The sequence below is a fragment of the Hydractinia symbiolongicarpus genome, chromosome 15 (genome assembly GCF_029227915.1).
Source record: "Hydractinia symbiolongicarpus strain clone_291-10 chromosome 15, HSymV2.1, whole genome shotgun sequence".
Taxonomy (NCBI): Eukaryota; Metazoa; Cnidaria; class Hydrozoa; order Anthoathecata; family Hydractiniidae; genus Hydractinia; species Hydractinia symbiolongicarpus.
In genome coordinates this window covers 3421315-3434106 of record NC_079889.1, presented here as the reverse complement: position 1 = coordinate 3434106, position 12792 = coordinate 3421315, and the positions used below count along the sequence as shown (strand labels likewise).

Sequence of the window (12792 nt, the reverse complement as noted above, 5' to 3'; positions counted from 1 at the left end):
AAATATTTTTGTTAAAAAGTTTTCTAAAATGGTTTAATTCTTGTTGCGTATATTAATCACAATTTCTAGTAAAGCTGAGTTTTTGAAAATTTGATCTGTTTTAGAACTTTGTTTATGGCTAATCAATATTTTGGCGTTTTTAAGTAAGAAAAAGTATTTTGAAACTGGTTACAATTGTTTAGGAAAACAGAAGACTAGATACTTGTATAAAGATGTAAATAAAACTCAATTTGAAGTCATCGTGTCAAGAAGCTTTGTGAAAGTTTTATAAACATTACAATTAGTGTCAGCTAAAAAAATTAATAACATTAAAACAAATCAAGGCTGGGCTTCAGGGCTTTATTCTTCCACTTCAACATGTTTTTATATAAAACTACGATTTTTGATAGGTTTCTAATTTGTTATGCCACGAATAAGAAAAAACCTTAAGATCATTTCAAAGCAAATAATAGAAGAAAATTTAACGGATTCTCAAAACCAAATTCACTGTTTATTGTTTTAAAAAAGGTTATGATCATAGAAAACCAAATTTATATTTTTGGCTACTAAGACGTAAATATTATCCTTTGCTAAGTCTTGGGTAAGAGGTTGATAAAGTACATTGTTAGTTTTACAACGATCACCTAAGATTTGACTGACACGGATAAAACAGCCTGGAGATGAGGTTATTTTGGAAAATTTGGAAAATTGCATCCTTAACAGAAATTAGGGCAAAGTAAATAACAGAAAGTAAAAACAATATATTAGTGATAAACAAGCGTTTTAATTAATATTAAATATATTTTAGAAAAAGTTAATAGACTTTTATGGTATTATCCCGCGTAAAGATGGAATGCTAAGATGAGTTACCAGTATACGAAGGTAAACGAAGAGGGGTCTGAAGTAGTGGAAGATGAAGACGATGAATCAAAGTATGGATAAGTATAAGTATATACTATATACTTTGTGATTAATTAAAAAAGGGGCGCTGTGTGGTTCTCGTAGCGCAAAAATAAACAAGGCAAATTGTTTACATTGAAACCATCGAGTCCAGGGGTCTGGTAAAAGGTATGACCTCAGCTTCGTTCTATGCATGAACAAATAACATGGTGGTTTGAGCTGTGTAGTAGAGTGGAGATTTTTTTTGAATGAGAAGGGGAAAGGCTTTTTTAATGGTACCTCAAGTTATTTCATCCTGTTTCAGTTTTCTGTAACCTTCCATCATGCCGGAAGGGCACCAGGAAAATGCCGAGAAGGATGATAAGGAGTAAGTGTAAATCTGCCTCATGCTCGAATCTCTTTTTATTTTTTATTTTATTTATTGGCTAAAGTATGTTAGCTAGATAGATAATTTATAGATACATACATGGATTTGCCTAGGTTATATTTATTTTGCGACTTTTCAAGAGGTCTTCAAAATTTATTTCGAGCCCTGGAAAAGGTGCAGCATCCATCAGTCAGGGATAACTGCAAATTAGGCTATCACGCCATATTAGGATAATGGCTTAGTTAGCTAGGAGATTTTCCATAGACTAGTTAGGAGATCATCTCCTATTTAGGAGATGTGTTTTCTTCTCTTATGATTATCTCGAAAACCACGTCTGGTCGCACCATCTTCTTTCGGAGTTTTGTTGCTCATTACATCATCTTACTTCGAGCAAAATTTTTTATACTTTGCTTCACGGGACTAAAAATTATACGTCAAAAGTCTTTGAATCGTCTAATTAGACAAGAAATAGTCTATTTAGGCTATGCACCACCATGTTGAAAGTATGCGTGCAGGAAATTTAGCCTTTTTCAGAAGCAACCATGGCTGTAAAACAAAGAAGCTGTAACACAGCGCATGCGTTCTTAATCAAAGCGCAAATTATAAAGAAAAATATATTTGGACCATCAAAAGGGGGTTCTATAGAATGTTTTTAGTTAATAACATCATTGCGATTATGCAACAGAACAGTGATAGGCAGCAAAAATCATGTTGATAGCCTAATTAGGAGAGATAAATTGCATAAATAGGCTATCGTAGACTAATTAGACTATTATAGCCTAATTTGCGGAGGGGGAGGGGGTAATGCATTGTCCGTTAAAAATATAAAAATGGAGACAAATTTCACTTTCTCACTTTTTTTGTTTTTTTGGGGGGAAAATGAAAAAAATTCAACAAATTAGAAAATGTTTCCACAGTAAAAATCCGCCTTAATCTAGAATTGGTTGTTAAAAAATGTATCTCGTGTTTGTATAAGTCTCCACAAAGATTGTTCCGTAAAGCGCAGAGAGAGGGGCAAAATTCTATTTAACAGCAAATTTGCCGTTAACGGAGATGAAAACTGTTTGTCGACGGCCACTTAGAGTCCTCTTCCTTAGAGTCTTAAAAATAGAGTCAGACGGTGAATAAAAACTCAAAAATTCGAAAATAAGCAACTTTAGACTCTACATTATTTTTCATTGATAATTATTGAGTGCATGATATCCGTAGTAGTTTAGGATAATTTAGGTCAAGGGTATTGTAATCTACCCATTGCCCATATGTGCGGGGTATGTAATATGGTAAGATTTGATATTAAAGAATGTGATTCTGTATATAGATATATAGCCAGGTATAGGTATATAAACAAGGTATATATATAATTTATTTTTTTAATTTTAGAAAAGTAAATTCTAAACTTTAGCCTTCGAAAAAACTATCCAGCCATAATTATGCCTCATTAAACCTATTCTATATATATAATGATTGCACACCTTGTTTAATTGGAGCTTAAACTATTTCTCAGGAACCTGGGATTTCAAAGCAAGCACATAATAATGGAAAATGCTGACTGTGTGGAGACAGCGAGCATAAAAATTTTTTTGTTGTCTAGATCTTCCGACTATGAATATCAAAAATTACGATTTAAAAATAGCGCCTCTCTGGTGACTCTAACACCAAATATTTATAATGTTCGCCTTAAATCAATTACAGGTCCATATATTTAGGATAGCGATTATGGTTGGAGGGAAAACATGCAGTTTAAGTAGCCAGCTCTTCATTAATAAGGGGTGATTTTTCATACAATATTTGTTTTCTAACTTCAAACTTAACATATTGTGTAGTTTTGGGTGAGTTTTTGCTAATTTATCTTTACTTTGATTCAGATACTTATAGTTCTTGTTTAATCAAAGCTTTTTCTGTGAGAATTCGACCAAAAGTGGTACCACCTATCATTCCGACGGGGATAATTATTAAATTCAAAAAAATCTTATATATTTATAACATTTAGCTAGCTAGCTAGCTAACTGCCAACACCTTTTCCCACTATAGTTGATGGGTGAAGAACATTTTTGTATTTAGGCCCTCTAAAATGGCTAGTGTAAAATTGTGTAGCATATATGGTCCGTATTACGTGAACTTGTCTAAATTACATGATTTCACTTTCTTCACTAAATTTCTCTGTTCACTGGCAACACTGATGGCTATGATATGATATCCCTAGCCTTAAATCTAGGATCTACCATATTACTAATATCACCAGTACTGAAACATGTGTATGAACAGTTGGTCTAGACACTGAGCGCTGAACACAGATAAACATAGCTTACCAATAAGAACATTTTGCGTGGTGAGAGTATAACATATTAATTTATTGTTACCTGATATTATCAGTAAATAAATACAAATCAAACCCATGTTATTATGAAACTAGATATCACTATGTATATGCTCTTCTCTACAAATCGTCTATGTTAATTCAGTTTGTATATCAAGTTTTCCTTATATTGTGTCTGCTTTTTGAGCAATAAAAAAATGACTTGAGTATTGCTGACTGAGACAAGTCACAAGTATGCATAAAATAAGAATTTAGAAATAATCCCAGTGGATCTCACATTGGAAAAAAAACACATCGCAGAAGTGAGACATATATATCAAGGAACTATAAGCCATTTCAGCCGATTCCTGTTTTTGCTTGACACTTTGCAAACACCGATGCCAAATGATTTTTACGCTGTTTTACTTCAAATTGTCATTCACAAGATTAATAATTGCCACTTGCAGTTGATTCTTTATTCATGCCAAATGATTTTTACGCTGTTTTACTTTAAATTGTCATTCACAAGATTAATAATTGCCACTTGCAGTTGATTCTTTATTCATGGTAATTTGTTGCACTAAACTAAATGTGTTGAAAGTAGGAAGAATTTATTTTTGGATGTTTAAGAAATTTTAAAATTTGTAATATTTTTTTAACCTTGAAATGAGGTAAAGAAATTTTGGTTGGGTATATAAAAACTAATTTATATACACTTTATATACAATTTTTCTTCTTTTCTTTCAAGCTGTTCGCTGTTTTTTTGTGTATTAACGGATTATTGCTGTCATCGTCAAAATTCAAATGACAGGTCTTTCATTTTCTGATGATTACAGAGGATTTTCCATGGATTTTCTAGTGGCAGTTACTGCAAACATTTACCAACAACTGTAGCAATTGAAATTTTCTCTATAACTTTAATTTTTATTCTAATTTCTAGCATTATTAAATATATAACGTTTTTTTTGCCCTTTACATATTTCGTGCATCACTATTTCGTGCATCATTGTTCGCCTGTTAACATAAAGTAATGAAAATGGAATGCGAGTTTTTACTATGATTATACAGGCCTATCAATAAGGGGAGAGCAATTGCTCTTGCTCACACAAAGACTCACCCAATTCTGAGAAATGAGAAACTAGCTGAAAGTTTTGTAATGAGGTAATACCCCAATTTAGGTAAAAAATGGGGTAATAAAAGTTGGCAGGTGAAACAAATAAAATCCATACTGAAGTGTGCTTGTAAACTGGGAAAGGAAATTAAAAAATTTCAGATTTTTTTAAACATATAACTCAAATCAAACTGTAAGTTACATTTAATGATAACAGTATTTTGTGTTGGTCCCTAAAAGTAAAACTAGTCAAGATCCAAACATCACAAAAATTAAATTTTTTAGAGTAAACAGGAATTTTCACAAAGCGAATTTATGGTTGGACCCCCCCCCCCCCCCCCTAGAAAAATATAGAGGGTTGGAAATTTTCCAGTAAAAAAGGTGGGGTGGAGAAAAATAGGGGGGTTGTTGTAAAAAGGGTGGCGTTGCTCTATATTCTGGCATAAATTATTGCTTCTTAGATTGCCCATTTTAAGTAAGACAAATAATTAAATAAATAGCTTTGTGAAAGCAATTGCATATTTTTTGTATAGTTTTAGTTTGCAGCCATTTTTTTTTTCTTTTAAAAGTCGCATCCTGTTTATTCATTAAAATAAGTTCATGTTTCTGCCTGTAAAACATATTGGATCTTTTGATGTTGGCAATAGTGTAAAGATTCAATAAGCTCATTAAACTAAGCTTGTGGAAATTTTCAAAATTGGCAACTTTAGAAATTAAAAGGACAATCTATATGCATTAACGATCTTGCTGAAAGTTCTAAAAGTACCAGGTATTTTTAGTCAAATTCGGTGGCTATGAAATGACAGACATAGACAAATGAAATTCGCAAGAGCACAATTTAATTTTTAATTTTAAGTGAAACAAAAAACTAATTTAAAATACTGAGCACTCTTTTGGGTATTAAAAACCAGACCATTGTTTTGAATTCTTTTTAGTCATGAGTTTTTCTAAGAATAAACATTGAATAATGCGTTCTGATTGGTTAAAAGTTTACAGCGAAATATTTTGCTGCTAAAAAGTAGGAACTATTTTGAGTTTTGGGCAAATCAAATTTTTCATTTCATGAAAATTCCCCCTTTACCCCTAGTATTTAAATATCTTCCCCCCTGCCCCGTTCACTATATACTCATTATGTTCCAATGTGGTAAGTATTTTTGACTAATGAATAAATAATGGAAGCCTCGATACATAATTGCTTTTAACTAATTTATATCTGGAAGTTTGGGTGATTTTTTTTAGCATGAAATGACACAAACGAATCAAATTGGAAGAAAATTGCTGCATGACACATTTTTATAATTTTGCGTTTTTTATTCTGGATTTTTATTTTAAGGGCCAGTTAATTGTCTGTAGTATTAATGGATTAATTAGTTTTCTTTTGTTTTTAGCAACACAAATTTATACACTGCACTCGGCTTGACCAAAGATGCCACACCAGAAGAAATCAAGAAAGCCTACAGAAAAGTAGAGTTCTATTTATCGTTATTAATCCGTCGTTATATACAGTTCAATATTGCTGTTTTTAAATGCCTGTTCTTATATCTTTAGATGGCCCTGAAAAACCATCCTGATAAAAATCCTAATGATCCAGAGGCAACGGAAAGAGTATGTGTTCTGTCATGCACAAATTTTCTGTGTTTTTCTCTTTATATATGATGTTTGCCTGCCAAAGGAGTTGAACCAAAGGAAAAACCGACCATAAAATAAAATAAAAGGCAATGACGGCAGAATTATTGATTACTTTTTCTCCCATTTAAACAATGTTGAAGGGTCATAACAAAATGACCTAAAAGCAGCATTGTTAGGGATTGGTACAGGGGTAAAAGTATGAATATGATTGGAACACTTTTGGAAAATGATTGCAGTAATGAAACATTACTTTGCAATGTTGTTTTTGCACTTTTTTCAATAATTAATTTTAAATAGGGTTCAATAATGCAATTTTGGCTATTTTGATACTATATCTACCTTGTTTTGTACCTGATTATTTTTCTTGTCTGTGTGTTTCAGTCTGTGTGCTTTAGGGCCTTCAAATATGGCAAAAATTTATGAGCTGGCCTGAAATGAACCTTATTAAGAACAGGATAGGTCTTGATTCCACCGGCTCTATATAACAGTTTTTATGAACTTGATTAACAGGGACCCTAAATAACATAATAGCCCTTTTCCACTGCCTTTATTACAGGGTTTGTTTAAACTTGCTTAAAAAGAATTAGTCCTTATTTCCCGCTCATTAATGGCATTCATTGGAAATAAAGATCTTAAAAGATTTTTCAAAACAGCAAAGGTCCATTACCCGCTGACTCTGTAATGGAGTTTCTTTAATGATAATTTGCGAAGAAAACGGCCTTTTTAGAATAACTTTGTAGAAAAAAGCATCATTCATCACAAAAAAAGTTCTCTTCCACAAGGTAATGTATCCAGCCAGAGCTTCAATTTAACGTTCTTTTAAACCAAAACTTTGCTCCATTTTCTTTATATAATTACTGTCACTGTTGGTCCGTTTATTTGTTGGATTTTCACACTAGTGTTTGACCACTCCTAGAAGAAAACTGGAATCTTATTATTGTTTTTAGTTCAAGGCTATTAATCATGCTCATGCGATTCTGTCTGATCCAAGTAAAAAAGAAATTTACGACCGTTATGGCACGATGGGTTTGTATATTGCAGAACAATTTGGAGAAGAGGTAAGTTGTTTTGCTGGCCATTTATTTATTGATTGCACCTCTAACGGGTTTGTAGACGGAGGAAAAAAACGTGGAGAAATGTTACTTTTGCGTTTTTTAGAAAAAGTCCGTGATAAATTAAAAAACTCGAGCATGTTTTACTTATATATTTATGTATTTATTTATTATTTTTACCACCTGTTGATGTAAAAGTTAATTGACAGGTATATTACCCATTGCAATCTGACGAAGACGGCAGCCTCGTTTTCATGTTTGGTTACGTAGGCACGTGTTTGCATTAACAAGCGCTTTAAAAATTGAAATATGTTGAATAATATATTGTGCACTTTCAGGGGAAGCCCTAAGACCGAAGCTGTATTGAATTTCCTCTATAGATAATATTACTCAGTAAATGACCCTGAATTACCCTGTATTTGATTAAACAAGTTCGTTAGACATCCCGTATTTTAATCGGGTATTTTTTTCTTTAGAATGTAAAAACGTACTTTATGCTTAGTAGTGGCTGGTGTAAGGGCTTGTTAGTATTTTGCGGAATCATCACTGGCTGTTACTTCTGCTGTTGCTGTTTTTGTTTCTGTTGTAATTTTTGTTGTGGAAAATATAAACATGTCGTCGAAGAGGAGCCCACGCCCGACTTTGACGAGTTCAATAAATCGGACGATTCGAAGTCCGAGGACAGTGTGATCACTGAAGAGCCAGGCAGTGGGAAGGCTGATGAACAGACTGCTTTTGCTATGCCGCCTCCTTCGTATGATAGTCTTTCAGAGACGAAACAGAATACTGTAGTGACTGAACAACCAGAAAGCAACGGAGGTGCTATTCCGACGGGTCCACCGTAATTTGTTGCTAGTGCAACCGTATGAAGTGCCAGGCATTAGCACTGGGACGCGGTCTAGCGATTACACTTAAATAATTCAATATTACATATTTTTAAAAAACGTCGCATCGAAATGGATCGTACACGATCATTAGTAGATATGTTAGGTTGTTTATTTTTTATAAATTATTTTTTTGCGATATTATTATTTTTTGTGTTTTGACCCATGCACATACATTTACCACGAATTATAATCTTTTTGGTCCGAAATTTCTCTTCATGAAAATAAAAGAGGTTGTACTAATGAGAACAATTCATTTTTTGTATATAATTTCAAACTCGCATTGTCCAAGAATTGCAATATTTTATGACTATACGTGTTTTCCATTTTTTAATATGACATAAAAATACTTCGGGCCTTTGGTTTTAGTATCTTTTTTTTAACCTTGTAATCGCAAATAAACAATCGAAGAAAAAGTTGTTAGATTCTTTCTTAAAGATTCCCTAGTAGTAACCGAAACAAGTGCAAGTTGATGAAAGAATTGACAAAACATCGTGTGCAGGTCTTTTTGTCTGAGTTGCTCTCTAGTTCCCCTCCGGAAGAGATTGCGTAAACTGTTTCTTTAGTTGCAAATGTTTACAAAATTCCGTATATGCGCGCGCATCCTGGCAGGCAAGAAAGGGCCATAGCCAAATTCACTCTTCGTGGTAATTTTTAGAATTTTAGGAATATTAGGTTGAAAATGCATTGGATTTGTTTTTCTAAACCATTATCTTGTCTTTTAAGAGCAGACTTTACCAATTTTAGCGCCAGTTCTTTTTTTTACACTTAATATTCGATCGTAGTGGTCTGTTGTTTATATTTTTTGTCTGTGCACATGCGTCCGCATGTCAATTATTCTCGATGCAATATTAAAACATTACGTCACTCCGCATCTCACCTGTAGGACAGTCGCGCATGTTGAACTTGTAAAGTTCACTTATCCATATTCACAGCACACAGAGTACGCCTACGTCTCCGCAAAATAAGCGACTTTGCAGCCTGCATGCTCTTTTAAACGGATTTAAAAGTAAAACATTAAAACCGGAAATATTGCATTCATTTTTATCTCTTTACACTGTGATATTAAAACACAAATGTCTACTATTACCCCGCTATTATACTGAAGTTTCTTAGAAGATATTTAAGTTGCTGACCGTTTACATTATCTTGATCTTGAATGCTACTTTTATGTAATCAACAAATACCTGGGCAGAAAAGTTTAAAATCCAGTTGACATTGGTAAAGCTATTTTATTTTTTTTTATTTCTGCTACAGAAAAAAAAAATTAAGCATAAGTTATTACTTTTTACCTTTACCGTCAGTTGTCTGTAGTGGCATGCATCTGTAACTCAGCTACTTGGAGACTAAACTTACTAACGGCTTGAGTTCGGGACCACTATCGGTCAGTTGTCTATGTCGACTAGGCGTCCACACTAAGCTCATTGTCAACATGGTCTACAGGAAGGAAATTATGTAGTGCCAGGTTCGATAATGAGGTCCAGGTCGGAAACGCAGCGTGCAAAATTTCCGAGCAGTAGTGGGATAGCGTCTGTGAATAGGTGGTGTCCGGTAGCCCGCGCAAGACAGTCGAACAAAGTTTTTTTCCAATCGATTCCTTTACTCCTTCATGGAGTAAACAAACAACCACCGAATCGATTCCTTGGCTCCTTCATAGAGTAAACAAACAGCCTGTTAAAACAGTTTCTTTAATTTTGCACTAATTGACCTCTGCTTAAAACACAATTTTATTAGTACAAATCAAACATTAAACATTGACCGTAACATTAACATCATCAAAACAGAATTTTCAATGTCGGAGTAAGTTAAAAAATTTATACGCACAACATTTCAATGATGCTGAATATGATCATAAGTCAAAACATCAAAAAAAATTCTAAAATTTTAAAAAAGATACAATTCGAGAAACCCGCATTCTAAGCCTTCACGTCATACAATTTTTGTTGGTCGTTTTGACTTTGAAGCTTGAATCTGTGTTGTTTTTTTTCTCCCATTTATCGATGTTGAACATAATAAATTGTATACTACAAATTGTTTAAACCTCTAATACATTGGAGCACAACTGATCAATGGCTCAAAGAGTGAATTAATAACGATTTGAAATTTGGTTTGATTTTCCCAAACCATACACTGTTCCTGGAAGTTTTTGTTCTATAAGTGAGAAACAATATAAAAGTGTTGTACATAAGCCGGTCTGCCACGATTTAGTTCGTTTTGTAAATGCGAAATAATATTTTTTAACTGTGTCGTGTACGATGGCCTATGGCTCACTTCTCTTCTTAATAAAAACACTTTTCTTCCTGTCAAAACAATGAGAATCACTTCTCTAACATGAACTCAAAAAATTCCCAGACCTAATTCTAGTCCGGAATATTGATTGAGCTAGATTTTGTTAACTCAAGTTTTTGAATAAATGGCAACCCTCGTCCCCAGGCATTTTTGCCTTTTCGAATTATAATGGTTGACGACGAAAATTCCTGGGGACAAGGATGAATAAATGACATACCGGCTCCCGGCAATAAAAAATATCAAGTATTCTTAGTAATTAATAACTCTCCAAAAATTTTGTGTAGTGGACCACTACACATACTTTAGATATAAATATACTGTGGTATACGGCAGAAAACAAAGGAATCGAGAGAAACAAAAACAGCGAAATGCGGCAAAATGTAGTTCGACTACCGTAAGAACCATAGTACTTCGGCAAAGCACATCAAAGGAGAGTCGAGCCTCGGCAAACACTCCTGAGTGGAGATACCTCGGATCCTGGGCGCAAAGGAATCTTATTAAACGCTTTTAATAAAATTACCGTATTTCCTCTAAAGAACGCCGCCCTCTAAAAAACGCCGCCCTCCAAAGAACGCCGCACTTCTATATGAAAATTTGTAATAAACGCCGCCCTCTAAAGAACGCCGCCCTCCAAAGAACGCCGCACCTTAGATGCGGCGTTTGTTAGAAAAAAACCAATAGGTAAAATAATAAGTAAAAAAAGTTGGTATTTATATGAATTTGATCTGTTTTCTTTCACAAAATTCTTCTACATCTAATGACAAATACGAATATTTAGTTTTACGCTTTAACAGTTCACCGTGAAAAATTTTAGCATAACTTTTGCTAGATGTAAAACAAAAGAACTTTGCAGGTACACTCAAACCAATCTCTCGTTTTCGTTTCCCAGTAACTCTCGCATTTACATGATTATCTCCAATTTCAATAAAAAACGATATCAGCTCTGACAACTCTATTGGCAAATGTCCCACTAAGGTTTTGTTGCCGTCCATGAGTTTGTACGTTCCAATTGCATTCTTGTCCAGTTCTTGAGCCTCTACTCTCTTGTCTTCTTTGCAAACCAAAGATTCTCCTATAATGGGTGTCCATATATTTTTATAAATATGATGTCCGCGAATATTTGTAGAGAATTTAATGATGAAATACATTTCAAATGTTTTAGGAATCACTCGAGCCATGTTCTTCTCAAATCTCTGACTTCCACGTGTAGCTATCATATATTTCGTATGAGCGTGCAATCAACGATTGATAAAAATAGAACTTTTTCTTATAGAGAAAAAATTCTATTCAAAATCATTTTTCGCGCTTTTGATCTCGTCGAAAATAACACTCCCTTGGATTGTTAATAGTGTTTAAAGAAAAAGTTGACACCAGTAAACAATACTACAAGATAATTGCTCCCAATCTGTATATATCAACCTTACACACTTTTATGTTTGTAAGTGAAAGTTCATTAGAAAAATGTCGCACAACGAGGAGAAGCAGTTAATATCCCATAAAGGGGAAAAAAGAAGAAGCTTTACCTTTGAATTTAAGACAACAGTTGTTGATCACGCAATTAGTACATCAAATCGCGAAGCAGGAAGAAAGTACGGTGTCGATGAAAAAAGAGTAAGAGAATGGAGAGCTAATGTGGAGAAGTTGAAACAAGGAGCAGCGAAAAGATTCAAACTAGAAGTAGGAGGTTGCAAAATCAAGAATCTTGATTTAGAAGAAGATCTGCTCGAATGGATACATGATAGGAGAGCTAATTCTTTGCGTCTTTCGAGAAAACTGATAATGAGAAAAGCAAAAGCAATGCACGATGAAAAAGCTGGAGAGGACACTGTTGCAAAAAATAGTTTCCAGGCTAGTCGAGGTTGGTTGGAAAAGTTCATGAAACGAAATTGTCTTTCATTACGTCGTAGAACGACAACAGTTCAAAAGGATCCAGCGTATCTTGTGGACAGGTTGGTGCAGTATGTAGTACATGTCCGCCGAATGTCAAAGAAATACCAATTCAACGCCGGTTCGATTCTTGCAATGGACGAGACTGCTGTTTGGGCGGATATGACAGCACCTACAACGGTGTCACAGCGTGGCGAACGAGAAATTATGCTTAAATCGACTGGTCATGAAAAGGTCAGAATTTCTGTATGCTTGACATCAAAGGCAGACGGAAGTAAATTTAAACCATTTATTGTTTTTGGTGGTGCAAAACGCGAATGCAAAGAACTAAATACTGAATTCAAAAATAAATGGGTAGTTGTGTCCTCAAAAAATGCATGGATGAACGAGGAACTCAC

At 34.0% G+C, this 12792-nt stretch overlaps 1 protein-coding gene across 2 annotated transcripts; it reads left to right on the top strand.

The window, feature by feature from the left end:
* Positions 1 to 769: 769 nt before the first annotated feature.
* On the top strand, positions 770 to 8427 carry LOC130628877 (dnaJ homolog subfamily C member 5-like). 2 transcript variants are annotated; one of them, XM_057441916.1, is made up of 5 exons: positions 770 to 911; positions 6042 to 6117; positions 6202 to 6258; positions 7230 to 7340; positions 7811 to 8427. In XM_057441916.1, the coding sequence occupies exons 1-5, from the start codon at positions 841 to 843 to the stop codon at positions 8177 to 8179; spliced, it is 684 nt and encodes a 227-aa protein (XP_057297899.1). In that variant the 5' UTR covers positions 770 to 840; the 3' UTR covers positions 8180 to 8427. The 2 variants fall into 2 exon arrangements, with proteins under 2 accessions (XP_057297899.1, XP_057297900.1); XM_057441917.1 differs by lacking the exon at positions 770 to 911 and adding an exon at positions 1054 to 1246.
* The last annotated feature ends 4365 nt before the right edge of the window (positions 8428 to 12792 follow it).

Bases quoted from the DNA above. Each gene is read 5' to 3' on its own strand.
- LOC130628877 (XM_057441916.1), top strand. From the start codon at position 841: ATGAGTTACCAGTATACGAAGGTAAACGAAGAGGGGTCTGAAGTAGTG. The intron at 912-6,041 runs GTATGGATAAGT...TTTTGTTTTTAG, and splicing joins GATGAAGACGATGAATCAAA to CAACACAAATTTATACACTG. The intron at 6,118-6,201 runs GTAGAGTTCTAT...TTATATCTTTAG, and splicing joins TCAAGAAAGCCTACAGAAAA to ATGGCCCTGAAAAACCATCC.